A 14,759-nucleotide genomic window follows, 5' to 3' on the forward strand; every position below is an offset into this window, starting at 1 on the left:
CACACATTTCTGGATCATGTTGAGCTTCTTATCAACCAGCACCACTAAGTCATTCTCTAAATCCACTCATCGCCCAGCCTGTATTTGTGCAGCACCTTTTACTCGGCCTTATTGAACTTCATGAGATTCCCATATGCCCACCTCTGAAGCATCTCAAGGTCCCTGTGAGTGACATCCCTCCAACATGTCAACTGCACTATCCAGCTTTGGTATCCATGACAAATAGGTGGTGATAAGACACTGGAACAGGTTTGCCAAGAAGGTTGTGGGTGACCCATCCCTGGAGGTATTCAAGGCAAGTCTAGATGTGGCTCTGGGCAGCCTGGTCTAGTGGTTCTAGTGGCTGGCAATTCTGCAGATAGCAGGGGGGTCGAAACTAGATGATCTCTTAGGTCCTTTTCAACTCAAGCTATTTTATGATTCTGTGATGATTTAATGAAATTTTCGGAGATTGTACTTGATTCAGCTGTCATGTTACAGAGTGCTGGTCCCAAAAATGACCCCTGAGAAATGCCGCTTGTCTCTGGTCTCCACTTAGATGTCAAACTGTTGGCTACAACTTCCTGAGTGCAACCATCCAGCCTATTTCTTATCCACCAAACAGTCCGTCTGTTAAACCTTTGTCTCCTCGATTTAGAGACAAGGATGTCATACAGACTGTGTCCAGGCAGCTGACCTCAGTTGATCTTCCCTTTTCCGACAGCACTGTAACTCCACATTTGTGAGGCACAATTTGTCCTTAGTGGAGCCATGTTGGCTGTCATCAATCACCTCTCTATTTTCCTCATGCTTTAGCATTGTTTTGAGGAGGATCTACTATCTTGCTGGATGTAGAGGTGAGGCTAATTGGACTGTAGTTCCCTGGTGCCTTCTTTTTTGTGTTTGTGAAAACTGAGATTGTTTCCCCTTTTCCAGTCAGTGAGGGCTTCACTGGACTGCCACAACTTCTCAAAAATGATGGATAGTGGATTAGCAACTTCATTCACGAGTTCTCTCAGGACCCTCAAATGTATCTTATCAGTTCAGATGGACTTGTGCGCATTCAGCTTCTTTAGACGGTCCTGAAACTGATTATCTTCTGTAGTGAATGGTTCTTCATTCTTCCAATCACTACCTTTACCTTCCGCAACTTGGGCTGTGTGGCTCCTTGTGTCACCAGAGGAATATGCTGGTCTGTGAACAGAGAACTTCTATTTGCTGTAGCACAGGTAACAGACTTCAGTCCAGAGCGGACCATGTGTGAGTGACCTCAGAAGTCCTAGGATGCTTCTGCTCTTTGAGCTGTCCATGAGAAAGCTTCCACATGTATGTTTTAAGCAGCTTTATTCACAATTATGCCCATGTAGATATGAGACCAGGCTTTTCCATGAGACATATTGACACCACTTAAGCTTGAATTGCCTTTTCAGACAGAAGACAGCATGGAGATTAGTATTCCAGTGCTAGTATATTTAACTTAGGCTTAGTCAAACCAGTTCATATTTAATTTGTGATAAACCAACTTGTATTGACTGAAGTTTTTGATATTGTACTTCAAAAAAAAAAAAAAAAAAGATTCTTCCTGAAAGGGAGATATTGTTGTATCAACTGAACAGTGATGAGTATGACCCTGATGTTATTTTTCCCAATAGAGGGACTCTTTGTACAGTAGATGGATTTTTTTTTTCTTTTTGTAAAAAATTTTCCTTTCATTCTCAGTTCCACTTACATCTTCGAGATAAAATGTACAAGTGCTTTGTGACAACAAAAAAGATCTGTCAGTATTTCTTAGCTTTACTTTGATTTTCTCAAGATTTTTGTTTTCTAACACTCTAAAAGCGTATTTTTGGAGTTCAGTGGCTTGTTTCCAGTTCTCCTTGAACATTTAATGTTAAGCAACCAAATTTGCTGGATGTGTATTCTTACAGATACAAATTTAAAATATGGGATCTTTGTTGCTCCATCTTTTTTGATGTTCATTTGTAAAACCAAGACAGTTTGCCAAAATTGCTTCATCTTATAACTTGAAATAACAGTAAGCTCTGTTGTCCGTTTTTTGTTCACTATTAAAGAAGCTTTGTCTAAATTATTATGCGTCTTACAAGATTTACTGAAATTTCACAACTTGATGAAATGTTCTCCCTCAATAATAGGGTTGCTCCTAAAGTAATGCCTCCTATTTTATTATCTTGGCCCACATTATCAGAAGTGGATGTTGGTGGTACGGCAGTAGAAATTGAACCTTTCCACCAATATTCTGCTATATTTTTTGCCATGTGGCAGATGGCAGTAGAGAGGCAGTATGACAAAATGATGTCTGCCATGGAAGCATGGACGTGGATGTATGGAGCTTAGATGTGTCATTCCTCCATGCAGGAAAAATGGCTCCCACTGGCATTTATCAATGCTTGCTGAACATCTCTGGGGACCACACAGTGGATGTGAGCGCAGTGAAAGTTGGTCTGAATGGCCAACATTTTCATAGCAATGATGTTGTCGTAATAGCTGTGAAACAGTGGTCATTTCCACCAGTGCAGATATTTATGAGTGCATCATGTGTTCTCTTGTTCATGGCTGGTAAAAGCACATAGAATGGTGGTGACTATGTTGAAAACTACTGCGTCGTATGTGAGAGTTTGTTCTTGTGCGATTGTTCTCGTATCTGTTGTAGTTTCCATGGAAATAAATAGGAGGCATTACTTTCAGAGTGATATATGCTGAATGTTTGTTTATAGGTCTGTGAAACTAAAGTTTCACGTTAAGAATTTCTTTTGTGTTGGTGAGACTAGTGGGGAAATTTCTTTTTCAAATTTTGCAGTCTGTCTCTGCTTAACACCTGTATTGTTACTGTGTGATGACAGGATGCATAAAAAATAGTGTACTTTTGTGAAATGTACAACTTTGCCTAATTTGATTTTGTACTTCAAACTAGTTTCTATCTTAAGAGGTTAACATTTTCACCTTTCTTCATTCTACTTCTTCTTTGATCACATTTGGCCAAGAGAGGAGCCCATGCTTGTTGTACAGTCTGATGCTGTGAACATGCTTTTTGTAAGTTAATTATATAAATAACCAAATTTAGTGCATTTTATAGTACAGCTACTGAAGCAAACTAGATGGAATGCTTTTTAATGGCTGTATAGTCATTTGATGACTTTTATACTTGCCATTTGAAGACAGTTTGGATATAGATTGATACAGAATTACTTTAAGTACTGCATATAAATTAAACATTATGAAGGTAGATACAGACAGACTAAGCAGCTCAATTATAATCTTTGGTTATGCAGTTAATGCCTCAAGGACACTCCATCCATTTCATATCATATGTCCTTCTTTTGAAAGATGATCACCGGGTTCAAGTAACATTTCAGCATGGCAGGAAATTGCATAATTTATAGACTTTAAAAATGAAAAACAGAAAACCGCTTTCCATAAATTAAATCTCCTTCTCTTTTTTTCGTCTCTCCCCTTACAGATTGGAACACTGAAGGATTACTACCACTTTTACCATAGTAAAACAATTAAAAGGTCAGTTCTCTCAAGTAGAGGTACCCACAGCTTCATTTCAATGGAACCAAAGGTAAGAATATCCACCTATGTGTTGGAGGCAAAAGCCTTTGCATATTTTATATGAAATATCATACCATGAGATGCTTACCTGAATGGTATATAGCATTACAAGAACTGACACATAATCTGTTTGCTAAGGTTCTGCTTCCAATTAAAATGTAGTGAAGACAATACCATGCTATCAAGAGTGTGCTATTCTTGGATGATAATGTCCAGCATATTTATGGAGCAGTATAGGAATTTTCTTAATGTACTGGTCACTGTGCTTTGCTTTTTTGCAGAAGCACATGTGTAACTCTGTAAACCAATTTGAAGTGAAGGTGAGCAATATAGGATGGTGTCAATGCTTGGAAGAAAGTTTGTCATTTTTTTCCTGCTCTTTTTCTTCAGTATGAGGGGTTAATATAAGAAAAATCTTTTCTGTGGTCTTTTCCGGTCGTTCCAATCATAATTTTAAGATCTGCTTGATTTATTTAAAAAAATAAGAAAAGTAAAAGACTGTTTGACTGCTGTATGTATCTGTTCCTGTGAGTGCCAAGACTGACTCATCCTTCCAACAGCACTGCACTTACAACTGGTGATGCTGCAAAAGGAAGGGAAAGTGTTCACATTTTCATCAGACCATGCTGTTTCCCATGCTCCCAAAGGTTCAGCAGTTTACATACGTACAGGTTCACATGCATGTACCACCACGACTTCTTGCTGTTACACTCCTCTGTGACAATGGCACCCGGCGCTGTTTACTGTGGCCAAAACTGAGAGGAATTCTGTGGCACAGAGCAGCACAGAAATATGGCCATAATTTATTTTCCAGCATGTTCCATGCTTCGGCATTTACATCTTGTCCCATATTCTGTATTCTGTGCTGCCGCATGTACAGGGGTCTTTCTGTCCAATTTCTGAATTGTTTTTAAATATCACTGCAATACTGAGAAACCCTAGTGAGGGCTCTGCAGGGTAGTCAGCCCTGTAAATGATTCTATAACCAAAAAGAAGCTGACAGTCCAATACCATGATCTAGTAACATGTTTGGTATTCACCTCTTCATTGCTCCACTGAATTTGTGCTTGGAAATTATTGTGCAGCCATAGACATGTCAAAATATGGACGTGTATCTGTAGACCTAAAGCCAGTTTGTGCATATAACATTTCAGGATTATTGAAGTGGATTGGAAATTCAATTACACTGCATAAGCTGGACCTTTTAAAAACGAAAGTTTTAATCTTAAAAAAGCCACATCACATGGCTTTGAGAATGTTAAAGGACTGGTATTATACATCATTATATTTATGATTGTCACTGTATCTAATGCCAATATTTGCGGCAGATTAGATGGCATGCGTATTTGTGAATAAGGAAACACTAAGGTTTGTGTACTTTCCAAATCATTTAATGATAGTTTACTTAATGCCTGAAATCCTCTCTGTGTAATATGTACACACAATTGCTTGATCTGTGCTTGCTTTAGATGTGAGTCACTAATTTGCTGCTTTATGAAATTTCAAATGATGGAGTTTTTATTGAGGGGAAATTCCTTGCTTGAGTTACCCGTAGGAGTGGATTTTGATATTTGGCATTTCTAAACTGCTTATGTGGATTGTATTCGATTTCACTGTCTGGCCATAAGAGGGAAGATAAATAGATATATAGGATATACTGGTAATATATACAGGTAATGTAAAATGCTGCTGTTACAGATTTCATTTAATGAATTGCTTTGATGATCTTTGGCTTGGTCTTTCTTCTAGAAAGGAATCTTGACACTATTAAAAACTGTATGAATATGTTCAACAGGGAACATAAATGGAAGATGTGTATATTACACATTTTGTCAATTGTCTCAGCATTAAGTGAACATTACTTGGCATTTAGATGAAAAGATAAAGGATGTGCAGTGTAACGTGATTTTGACTGCTATCATACATATCTTTGCCTAGAAATACTGCAGGTTGTCACTCGGAGGTGAAATGGATCAGATAGTTTTAAGAAGAAATGTATTAGTGGGGTTTTAATGTTCATAACATATATCATCATGTAGAAAATTTGAAACATAACTATCTCCACAGCACCTTTTGTATTCATTGATATAATTGCATGGTGTTTTCTACATGCTGTTAGAAAAGCAAAAAGTAGTCTGTGTCAGGACAAAGATTAGTACCATTTGTCAAAGCTAAGCTAAGCACTCAATGAAATCTACTACAGAGGATTCTGGTCTCTCCAGCTGATGTGATATCTGTGGTTGGCATTTGGCAGGGGTCACTGAAAGCACCATGCAATGAATTGAGAGCCTTTTTTAGCTCCATAGAGTTTGCTCAGTAATGTTGTTTTGGTTACTTGTGAAACAAAGGGAGCAGGAATGAAAAATGAAACGGAGTGGAGAAGACAGACAGAGTTGGTGCATAACTGAAAAGTATCATGAAGCTCTAATTCAGATATGGAATAGATGAGTTTATTGCTGGCAGACTCTCCCCTGGAATCAAACTAATTGAGCATTTCCAATGGAAGGAATGAAAAAATGTGGTGCACTAGTGGTGAAGTAATGATACACTAAGTGAAATGGAGGTATGAAAGGAGGATTGCAACCTTGCTGTGTAAATCAAGCTGTATATCAATGCAAAACATGTAGAAACTCCAGTGGAATTCTTCTGTCACTGAAGAAATTACAGTTCTGATGACATAGTATAGTTGAAGCACCTTGCACATAACGATAGTATGTGGAAGTTAAGTGGACAGTATACATGTGAAGGTTGTCTTCTCGTACAAGAAACTATTATGTGAGGAGAAGAGTTTGTAGTGAAGGGCTGTGATAATAAAATCTGTGACTTGTATGGAGGAAAATGTCCCACAGAATCAAGTACTGAATGAATGGCAAAGCAATAATCTAGAAAAATAAAATTTTTAAGTGGATGAAATGCTGTTTTAAGATTGATAAAATTTTCAAATCTATGTACATACAAACTCAAGTTTTTTCCACTTTGCTTATGAGGTTCCCACAATGCTTTGCAGAAATTTAACAAAAAATGTGGTGAATAAGAATGCTGCAAAGTCTAAAAATAATAATTCGACTTCTAGTAATATACCACATTTACTAATAGGGAAATCATTACAGCACTAGTGTTTGTCAGTATGAACCAAGATGACATCTTACTTTTTTAAAAAAAATTATTTCAGGTAGGTTTATTTTGAGTTTGAACTCCTAGCTGCTGATGCAGATTCCCTCATCACTTGAAAGTGAAGGATGTCCAGTCTCACTTTCATTGAGAATGTTCTACCTCTGCCATCATGAGCTTAGTAGGATTGGTGGCAGCAGCACATGAAACATCAGCAGGCACATCTCTGAGGAGCCCGAAACAAGCTGTCTGGGCAGCCCTCAGAGGATAAACAGTAACAGCAGAATCCTCCCTCTAATACTGGTGGAATATTACGGGTATTCACGAGAGGGCAGAGGGGAGCACAGTGGGAGAAGCCAGGAGTAAATGTTTCACCATGTGGCTGTGTAGCGAGGGTTGTGCCAGTTCACTCTGCTAAATAATACCATGATTTGGTGCAGGAGATTGATGTTTAAAGAGGTGGAGAAAAGATAGATTTCACCACAAGGTTATGGTCTTGTGTTGGTAAAGAATATGCCACTGCTTGTGGAGCCCGTCTTGGACAGCAACATATTTGATCACTGGATTAGAATGTTTATTGCAAGTAGAGATGAGGGTCAAAATTTTCAATGTGCATCATCAAATTGTGTTTTCCAGTTGTTCATGAGTCTAAATGTGCTGAGATTGGAGTGTGAGGCTGTCTAAGAAAAAAAATTATTTGTGCTTGATATGGAAGACACAAAATTCAGCAGGAATGAAGAAGTTTATTATCATACTAAAATCCCAGTTTTAATAAGCAGACTTATTGGACTGAAATCTTAGAGAAGCTCTTGATAAGAAGCTGTTAACGGGAAAGGTTGTGTTTCATTCTGCACTGCTAAGTGCTACCTCATTAGCAAACTAAAAGATTTTGTTAGCCAAACAGAGCAACAGCAGTATTAAACACTGGGACCAGGTGAGTTACTGATGTCTGCCTGCGTAGTTGCAATCTGCATTAGCGCTCACAGGTCAAAGAATCAATACAACATGGTAGTGAAATAACAGGGAGTCATGATGACTTCCACATGTAGAGTTTAGCTGGGGAGTTTAACTTAGTTGGTAAGTAATGCAGTATATACCACTGTGGACTCTTTATTTAATTTCCTCAAAGAGCTTTTATGTGAGTAAGGCTTTAGCTTAGTCAAAATCAAGAATCAAACTTAGTGTTTCAAGAAGCCAGTTGCCAGTAAGTTAGAGCATGAAATGAATTACAATGTGCGAGAAGGCACAGGAACATCTCCCTTTGGTACCTTTCTCCAAAGTGTTAGAAAGTTTTGTGTAAATGTAAGTAAATAGACCTGCAGCTTGGATCTTTTTGTGGTACTTTTTGAGATACAAGGGTCACTGTTCACTGAATCAAATCCTTCTATAATTAGCACTGATCTAAGCTCATCATGTTGCTCTAAAGTTTGCATGAGACAGTTGGTATTTTGTTAGTGTAATAGTTATTGAAGTCTATGCCTTTATGTTAGCATTACATTACCATGTTCTCCACCTGCAAAAGTCTTTGGGAAGGTTTCTTCAGTGGGAATCAATGCCTTGTACTCCACTGAGGCTACAGTGAAATGAAAATCAGACTGATTTTCATTGATGAGCCAGCATGGACTGCCATTAGCAATGCCACCAGACCTAGAAGAGAAAAGCATGGTGACAAACACCAGTGTCGAGAGTACTAGAGTCAAGCAATAGCCATGTCATAAAATGAGTTTCTTCCTTGCCTGCACCAAAACAACACCAGAAGTATTGATGAGGGTGGGGTGAAACACCTTGTTTTTTCTGAGGAATGAAACAGAACAAAATAGTTCAGCTATAAGGGATGTTTAAAGATTGTCTAGTGACAAACTGACACTGACAAACTGACCTCTTCAGGCCAGCCGTATCTAGGGAATAGCAACCTAAACAGCAGCGTTCCTTTTCAGCATAGGGGGCATGTTTGGCCTGTGGATAATGCAAACCCATCTCAAAGCTAAACATTGTGTGGCAGAAACCTAAAGATGAAAGGCTTAATCCAGAGCACATTCACATAGTGTCAAGTGAATGTATTGCATATGTGGCTGTCCCCATGTACTGTGCAGGCCAAATCCATTACTGCTCTAACAGGAGTTGATGGCTCTTCAATTAGAAAATTTGGTTGAGTAACAGTGATTTTTCTTCATTTATCTGCAATAAGAAGAATTATTTAATTAATGTTAATCATAATGTTAAAGGGATTGAGGCTTATTTGTGAAATCTGTTAATGACTGATTCTACTACAATATTCATGTGATAGCGGACTTTTTTTATTAGCACTTAAGAAACCCTGATTAAGAAATAATCATGGCAGCTACCCAATGAAATTACCTTTTGATGTTTTCTACTAAAAGCAGAAAAAAGGCCAATATGAATTTTGTGTAATATAGTTTTAGGAAAGAAAAATGAAAATAACCACTCAAATAATATTGAAGTGTTTTTTAACATAGATTGTTTCATTACCTATACTTACTTCAGTTTTGTCTTAATTACTGCACCTGCCTCAAAGGGGTTTTGTTCCCTCTGCTCCCTAACTGCTTGTATATTAGAAAGAAATATTAGATTTCAGAATATACTAATTTCTGTTGACATGACAAAGTCATTTTACAGAACTCTCTGGCAATGTCAATCTCACTGTTAGCTGTTGGGGGCAAGAGTTAGAGATTAGTCTAGAGGTTTTATCTGGCTCAATTCCTAATTAGTGTAGCAAATGGTTTGAGGAATGAAAAGTAAATTCAGCAGAATGGTGTTCTCTTGCTATTTTCGTAGTTATTTTCTTAAGCTGATGTTGAGTTGGGCTGGGAAACTGGAAGACTAGTTTGAAAGTGGGAAGGTGTGGGGTTGTAATTTTAACCAGTAGTGTGCTATCAAAGCCTAATGCATGAGACCAGGCAGCAAATATCCCATTCCATCATTAAATAGTTTACAGAGATTGTGGTAGAGCTGCTGTTGCAGTCCCTGTGCTTCATTGTCAATGAAAAAAATGGTGTCAGACCCTAAAGAGGTAGGCAGTGGCTCAGCCATCTCTAAAAGAAGTAGCTAAACTCTCCTGAGACAAGAATATTCAAAATGAGGCAGATCATGTTGGTCTCTTGAGTCTGTCAGCTTTGGACCTTCTGGTTTTGGAAAATTCAAAACACAAAATTAAATATTAAAAAAATGCTAGCGCTTTGCAAGAGATGCACTCTATTAAGAAAAAATGCACAAACTATTCTGAAATTTTCAAATCAGTGTGTGTCTTAAACATAAGTATTAATGACTTTTAAAATTAGCTGGATTTTAGCTCAGAGCTGTTTAAAAATACTGTTGACTTTTCAGAAATTCTGTTCTTTGACCACTCTGCACTTGATGAACTTGAGGGGCATGCCAACTGGACTCCTTTGCTTTTACTTCAAGGCCTGTGTTAGGCTGTAAAAATATATTTTCAGTAAATACGTGAAGCAGAAGTTAGAATCAGTGGCAGTATTTGTGACTACAATCTAGATCATGTTACAGAATTTCGTTTATGACCTTCTAAATTAACACAGAAGTGTTCATTAGAAGGAAAACTCTGCTCAGGGGATACTTGCTGTATAGCAGGTGTTCTTTCAGTCTTTCCCTATGCTGTATAGGGAATAAATATTTCTGAAATGGCTGTTAAGCAGTGCAACATTTATTACTGGTTAGATTTAAGATTAAAAATTAAATATTCCTCTTAAGTTTCTAGAATTGGAGGAAAAATCAGGGAAAACGGTTTTATACATTTTTTCATTGTTACCTGTAGAAGTTCAATGGAAGACTGCCTTCTGGTATCTTAAAACCTAGATCTAACCTGAGTCCCTGTGACAGTGGTCACAATTTCCATTTGCCTTTACTGGAACTGCAATGCTGTCCCACTGGGTGAATTCAGGAAAAAGTCCAGTGCATACTATACCTAATTTGAAATTTTATGCTGGCTTTAATGTTTAGCATCTCTCTTTAGAATTTTAAAGTACTTAGGACCTAAATATTTTTTTGTGAATACTTATGCTGGTTCCTACTTTACAGTCTTAAGGTATTACAACCTTTCACAATACTGTAATTGTGAAGCTGAATGCATGATAACAAAACAACAAAAGCAAAGAGGGTAAGGTTCCATTTCTCTGCTTTGTCAGAAGACCCTTTGACGTCAGGGGCGTGACAGTTTCAAATCATGGGCAAAGGCTGAGGAAGCAACTAGGGCAGCATGCCCTGCAGTATGGTGCATCATGTAGGGTAGTCTTCAGTTGGCTTGGGCAGAGACTAGAAGTCCCACTTTTGCTGAGACAGTAGAAGGTGCACACTGTGTGCTGTGCAGCTAGCTTAACTGGCATCATTAAATTCTCTTGTGTGCCTTAATTATATAAATGCTTTCTAAAATCTTTGCATTCAGGGATAGATTGTCTGAGCATCCCTCTGCTAGAGTTTCTAAGCACGACTGTTGCTTTCCTGCATAACCACACCTCTATCTGGTCAGCTCTTCCAATATGAGCTGGAGTGCTCAGCCCCATTCAAAGTGAGACAGACCTTTAATGAGGGGTGTGCTGTGCATATACAGCAGGATCACACAGACTTGTGTGGCTCTGTTTTTGTAGGTGTAAACATTATGCTAAGAAAGAAAAAAGCCTAGAAAAGAAAAGCATGTTACATTCCCAAAATTTAGGAACTGCTAAAGGATTTTGGTCAGCTTTAATGATTACAACATCACTCTTCATGAATTTATATGTGAGCAATTTAAGCCTATAAGGAGACTATTTCCTCACAGTAGTTATAGTCGTGTAAGAGCAGAAGATCATAAAGGAAAATGTTTGTTAATCTGTAGTCTGTATGTGCTGTTAAGTGTTAATAACATTTGAATTTCTTTGTAGTTTCAATGGAGGGAATGCTCCTCCATTTTTTTTAACAACAAAATGGGTAAAAAATGATAGAGCAACTAAACGTTTCAAAAGAAGCACAGAGAATTAATGCATTCATTTCTAATCTTGGTTCTAGTAGCTCGCCAGGGAGAACAGCATCTCTGACACCTACAATGGTCTCATGTTATACAAAATGTGCTTTTGCTGTTGTTAGAGACAGTTCGCATTGCTAGTGGCAGAGAGATAGCAAATTACTGTTCTGGCTGCTGGAGTATAAAGCTGCAGAAAGAGTCGGAAGAGGAGGAAGTGCAGAGATATTAGTTTTGAACCCGAGAAATACACATGGTTCTGGAACGAGTTGATCCTGCAGGCCCCAATGCCAGAATGCCAGATCAGAGAAAGAGAGGGATTGAAATAAAACATTATGGTCAAGAGCATCTCAGAACAGACTGTCTAGGAATGTGACAGAGCAGCCTTTACACACCATTTCCTGAGGGAATCCAGCTTCATCCGATACTGATGAGATTGGTTATAGTGCAGGATATTCATAGAAAATGGATTAAAGTTGTGTTTTGTTTTCCTTTTTTCTCATGCATTTGGAAGACTTTCTGGCAGCAATATATGATCCTGATGTAGTGCATCAACATTTTTATGCATCTCTCTGCCTGCTTCTGTCAGACAGGGCAACAACACTCAATTCCAGTGGTGGTTACCTCACCCGGATATTATAAATTGTGAACAGCAAGTAAAGATGATACCCACATATCATTTATCATATCAAGAGTAATAAGCAGAAAATAAAGAGCAGTACAGGGAGCTGGAAAGACAACTTCTTCCAAGATAGAGAAAAAAGAATTATCCTGCCCCAAACTCTGTGCATATAACAACCTGTGTTCTTATCGGATCGTTTTGAAAGGACGGAGTCTCTGGAAACTGGTCATTTTCCTTGGCTGGATGTTGTATTTCACATCAGCAGATCATTAATCCAACTTGTGCTGCAATTCTGTGGCTTAGAGGAGCTATGCCCTATGTGAAGCCCTGGAGCTTGGATGTATGTGGCCATCATCAAGCCTCCTCATTCTGCGTGCAAGCAGGATCATGCTGACAGGGGAGCACACACTTCTGCAAGTGTCACATGTGTAGTGAGCACTCTGGATGTGTTTCTGGGGCAATGTTTTCATCTTGGTGTCACATAGAGCGCTGTATGAATGCAGACAATATTTTAGTAAAATAAAACACTCTCACTCTAAATCCTTTCCCTATAATCCACTTTAAGCAGTCCTATCTATTGATGTGTTGACTGTTGCTTGTATAAGCTGTATTTAACCTAGATTATTGTTTTCCATTTTTTTGAGGGGGAGTAAATTCCATCACTCTCATTAACTGAAATTCTAAATAAATATGGGGACCAGAATATAATTTTATCTTTGCATTTGTGAAAGATCCAGATGAAAAATTTATTTTTAAGTACTTTTCCCAAACCCAGCATAAGTCCACTCTTCTCAATAACAGTTACAACAACTGTATATGATAATATAATAAAGCCAGAATTTTTGCATTTTAGACAAGTTTCTGTTTTCCAGGGTGTTCCTAAGAAATTGTTTCTCCAAAATACAGCTGCCGACAGACTCAAAGTCTGTAAGACCAAAAGGAAACATTGTGGTCATCCTGTCAAACCATCTTTGACCAGATGTCATGTGGCTCCCTGGAACTGAATTCTGTTTGAAGCAGAATATAGCTTTTAGAAATCTTCCAATTTTAATGAAAACATTACAGCAAAACACTGTTACCAACAGTGGAGTTTCCGAAAGTCTTTCAGTTGTTCCATTTTTCCTTTATCTGATGTTATCTAGCTTCAACCTCTAGCTGTTTCCCATTGCTTGTTCCTTTGCAACAGGTTGGCAGCCTGCATACATTTTGGATACTGTAGTCTGAACATTTGTAAGTTTCCCTTTCCCCATGTAGGAGGAACACCTTGAGAAACATTTCCTTCCATGTCTGTTTTTCTGTTAATCATTTCTGCGCTGCTTTCTGGAGTACATGCTGTACTTACATGTAGTAAGCATGCATCCCTTGCCTTGAATGCAGGAAGCCAGCAGTGAGATTTGTCACCCTGCTCAGTACACATGTAGGACAACCTTGCTTGCCTCACCCAAAAACAGTTTGCTAAGGTAATCTGGAGGAGGCATCATCTGAAGTTCCTGAAACTTATCTGCAAAATGTCTGCTATGGCAAAAGCTCATTTCAAAAGATGCATGTTTGCACACTTGTGAGTATTCATAGCCATCATGAAAAATCACATTTATGATAGATCATTTTATAGACTTTTTATCCCAGCAGAAGTCCAAGTAGATATAACTCATAAAGCAGTAAGCTTTATGAGCTTTCAAATGATGTACACATAGATAACAGAAATTTTGGCAAGACTTACAAACCATACTGCAAATTCATGTGACCAGTCTGACTGAAGATTGAAAAGCTTTAGTATATATACAATTGAAAATTCTGTCCCATAAATAAGAGCCGTGGAAAAAAAGGCTTTTCATTTTCTTTTTCTCAATTTGTAATTTGAAGAGTGCTGTGAATTATGAGCATTGAGAGATAAAGCCCTAATTGAGTGACTGCTCTGGGCATGTTTCTCATGTCAGAATGTGCGCAGGGACTGTCAGGGAGTTGCAAAGCCAAGATACTGCCCTTGTTTCACTCAAGGCTTTAAAATAAAAAAGAGCAGTAAACAGCAAGCTTATTAATCAAGTATCACTCTTGCTTTTATGTGGTCTGACTTGAAGAAACTGAGAGATACCACCTCACTGGAACCACTGTCAGCAGTTCTTGAGGTGTGGGAATAGTACTTCAGCTGAAAAAACATTTGTTTTCCTTCAGCCTGCTGGATGTAGGAAAGGAAACTTCAGTCCTTTTTCATTTGCCTGGGGGTCTGGACTGCACTGTTTCCTCAGGCTGGCTGCAGGTGTCTTTCATAAGTTGCTCTGCAGATTATTTCAGAAGGTGATGATGATGTTTAAGAGATCCAGCAATCACTGTTTTCATAGCACCCAAATTCACTGCCCACTACAAGCTGGAAGAGTTCAAGACTGAAAGAGTTGCACTGGAGCTTGAGCTACAAATAGAGGAGAAGAGAGATTGAACCAGCAATGTCTTAAAGGACACAGGAATTTTCCTCTTCTTTTTTTTTTTTTCTTTTTTTTTTTTTTTTTT

At 38.2% G+C, this 14,759-nt stretch overlaps 1 protein-coding gene across 4 annotated transcripts in view; it reads left to right on the plus strand.

Moving 5' to 3' along the window:
* Positions 1-14,759, plus strand: part of PCSK5 (proprotein convertase subtilisin/kexin type 5) — a 265,188-nt gene that overhangs the window by 24,811 nt on the left and 225,618 nt on the right. For all 4 annotated transcript variants that reach the window (XM_042826954.1, XM_042826951.1, XM_042826953.1 and 1 more), the window contains exon 2: positions 3,458-3,562. In XM_042826954.1, the coding sequence (XP_042682888.1) occupies positions 3,458-3,562 (105 nt within the window). The remainder of the gene's footprint in view (positions 1-3,457; positions 3,563-14,759) is intronic.

The sequence above is a fragment of the Centrocercus urophasianus genome, unplaced genomic scaffold (genome assembly GCF_019232065.1).
Source record: "Centrocercus urophasianus isolate 14NV4802_14NV808 unplaced genomic scaffold, USGS_Curo_1.0 seq_27, whole genome shotgun sequence".
NCBI lineage: Eukaryota > Metazoa > Chordata > Aves > Galliformes > Phasianidae > Centrocercus > Centrocercus urophasianus.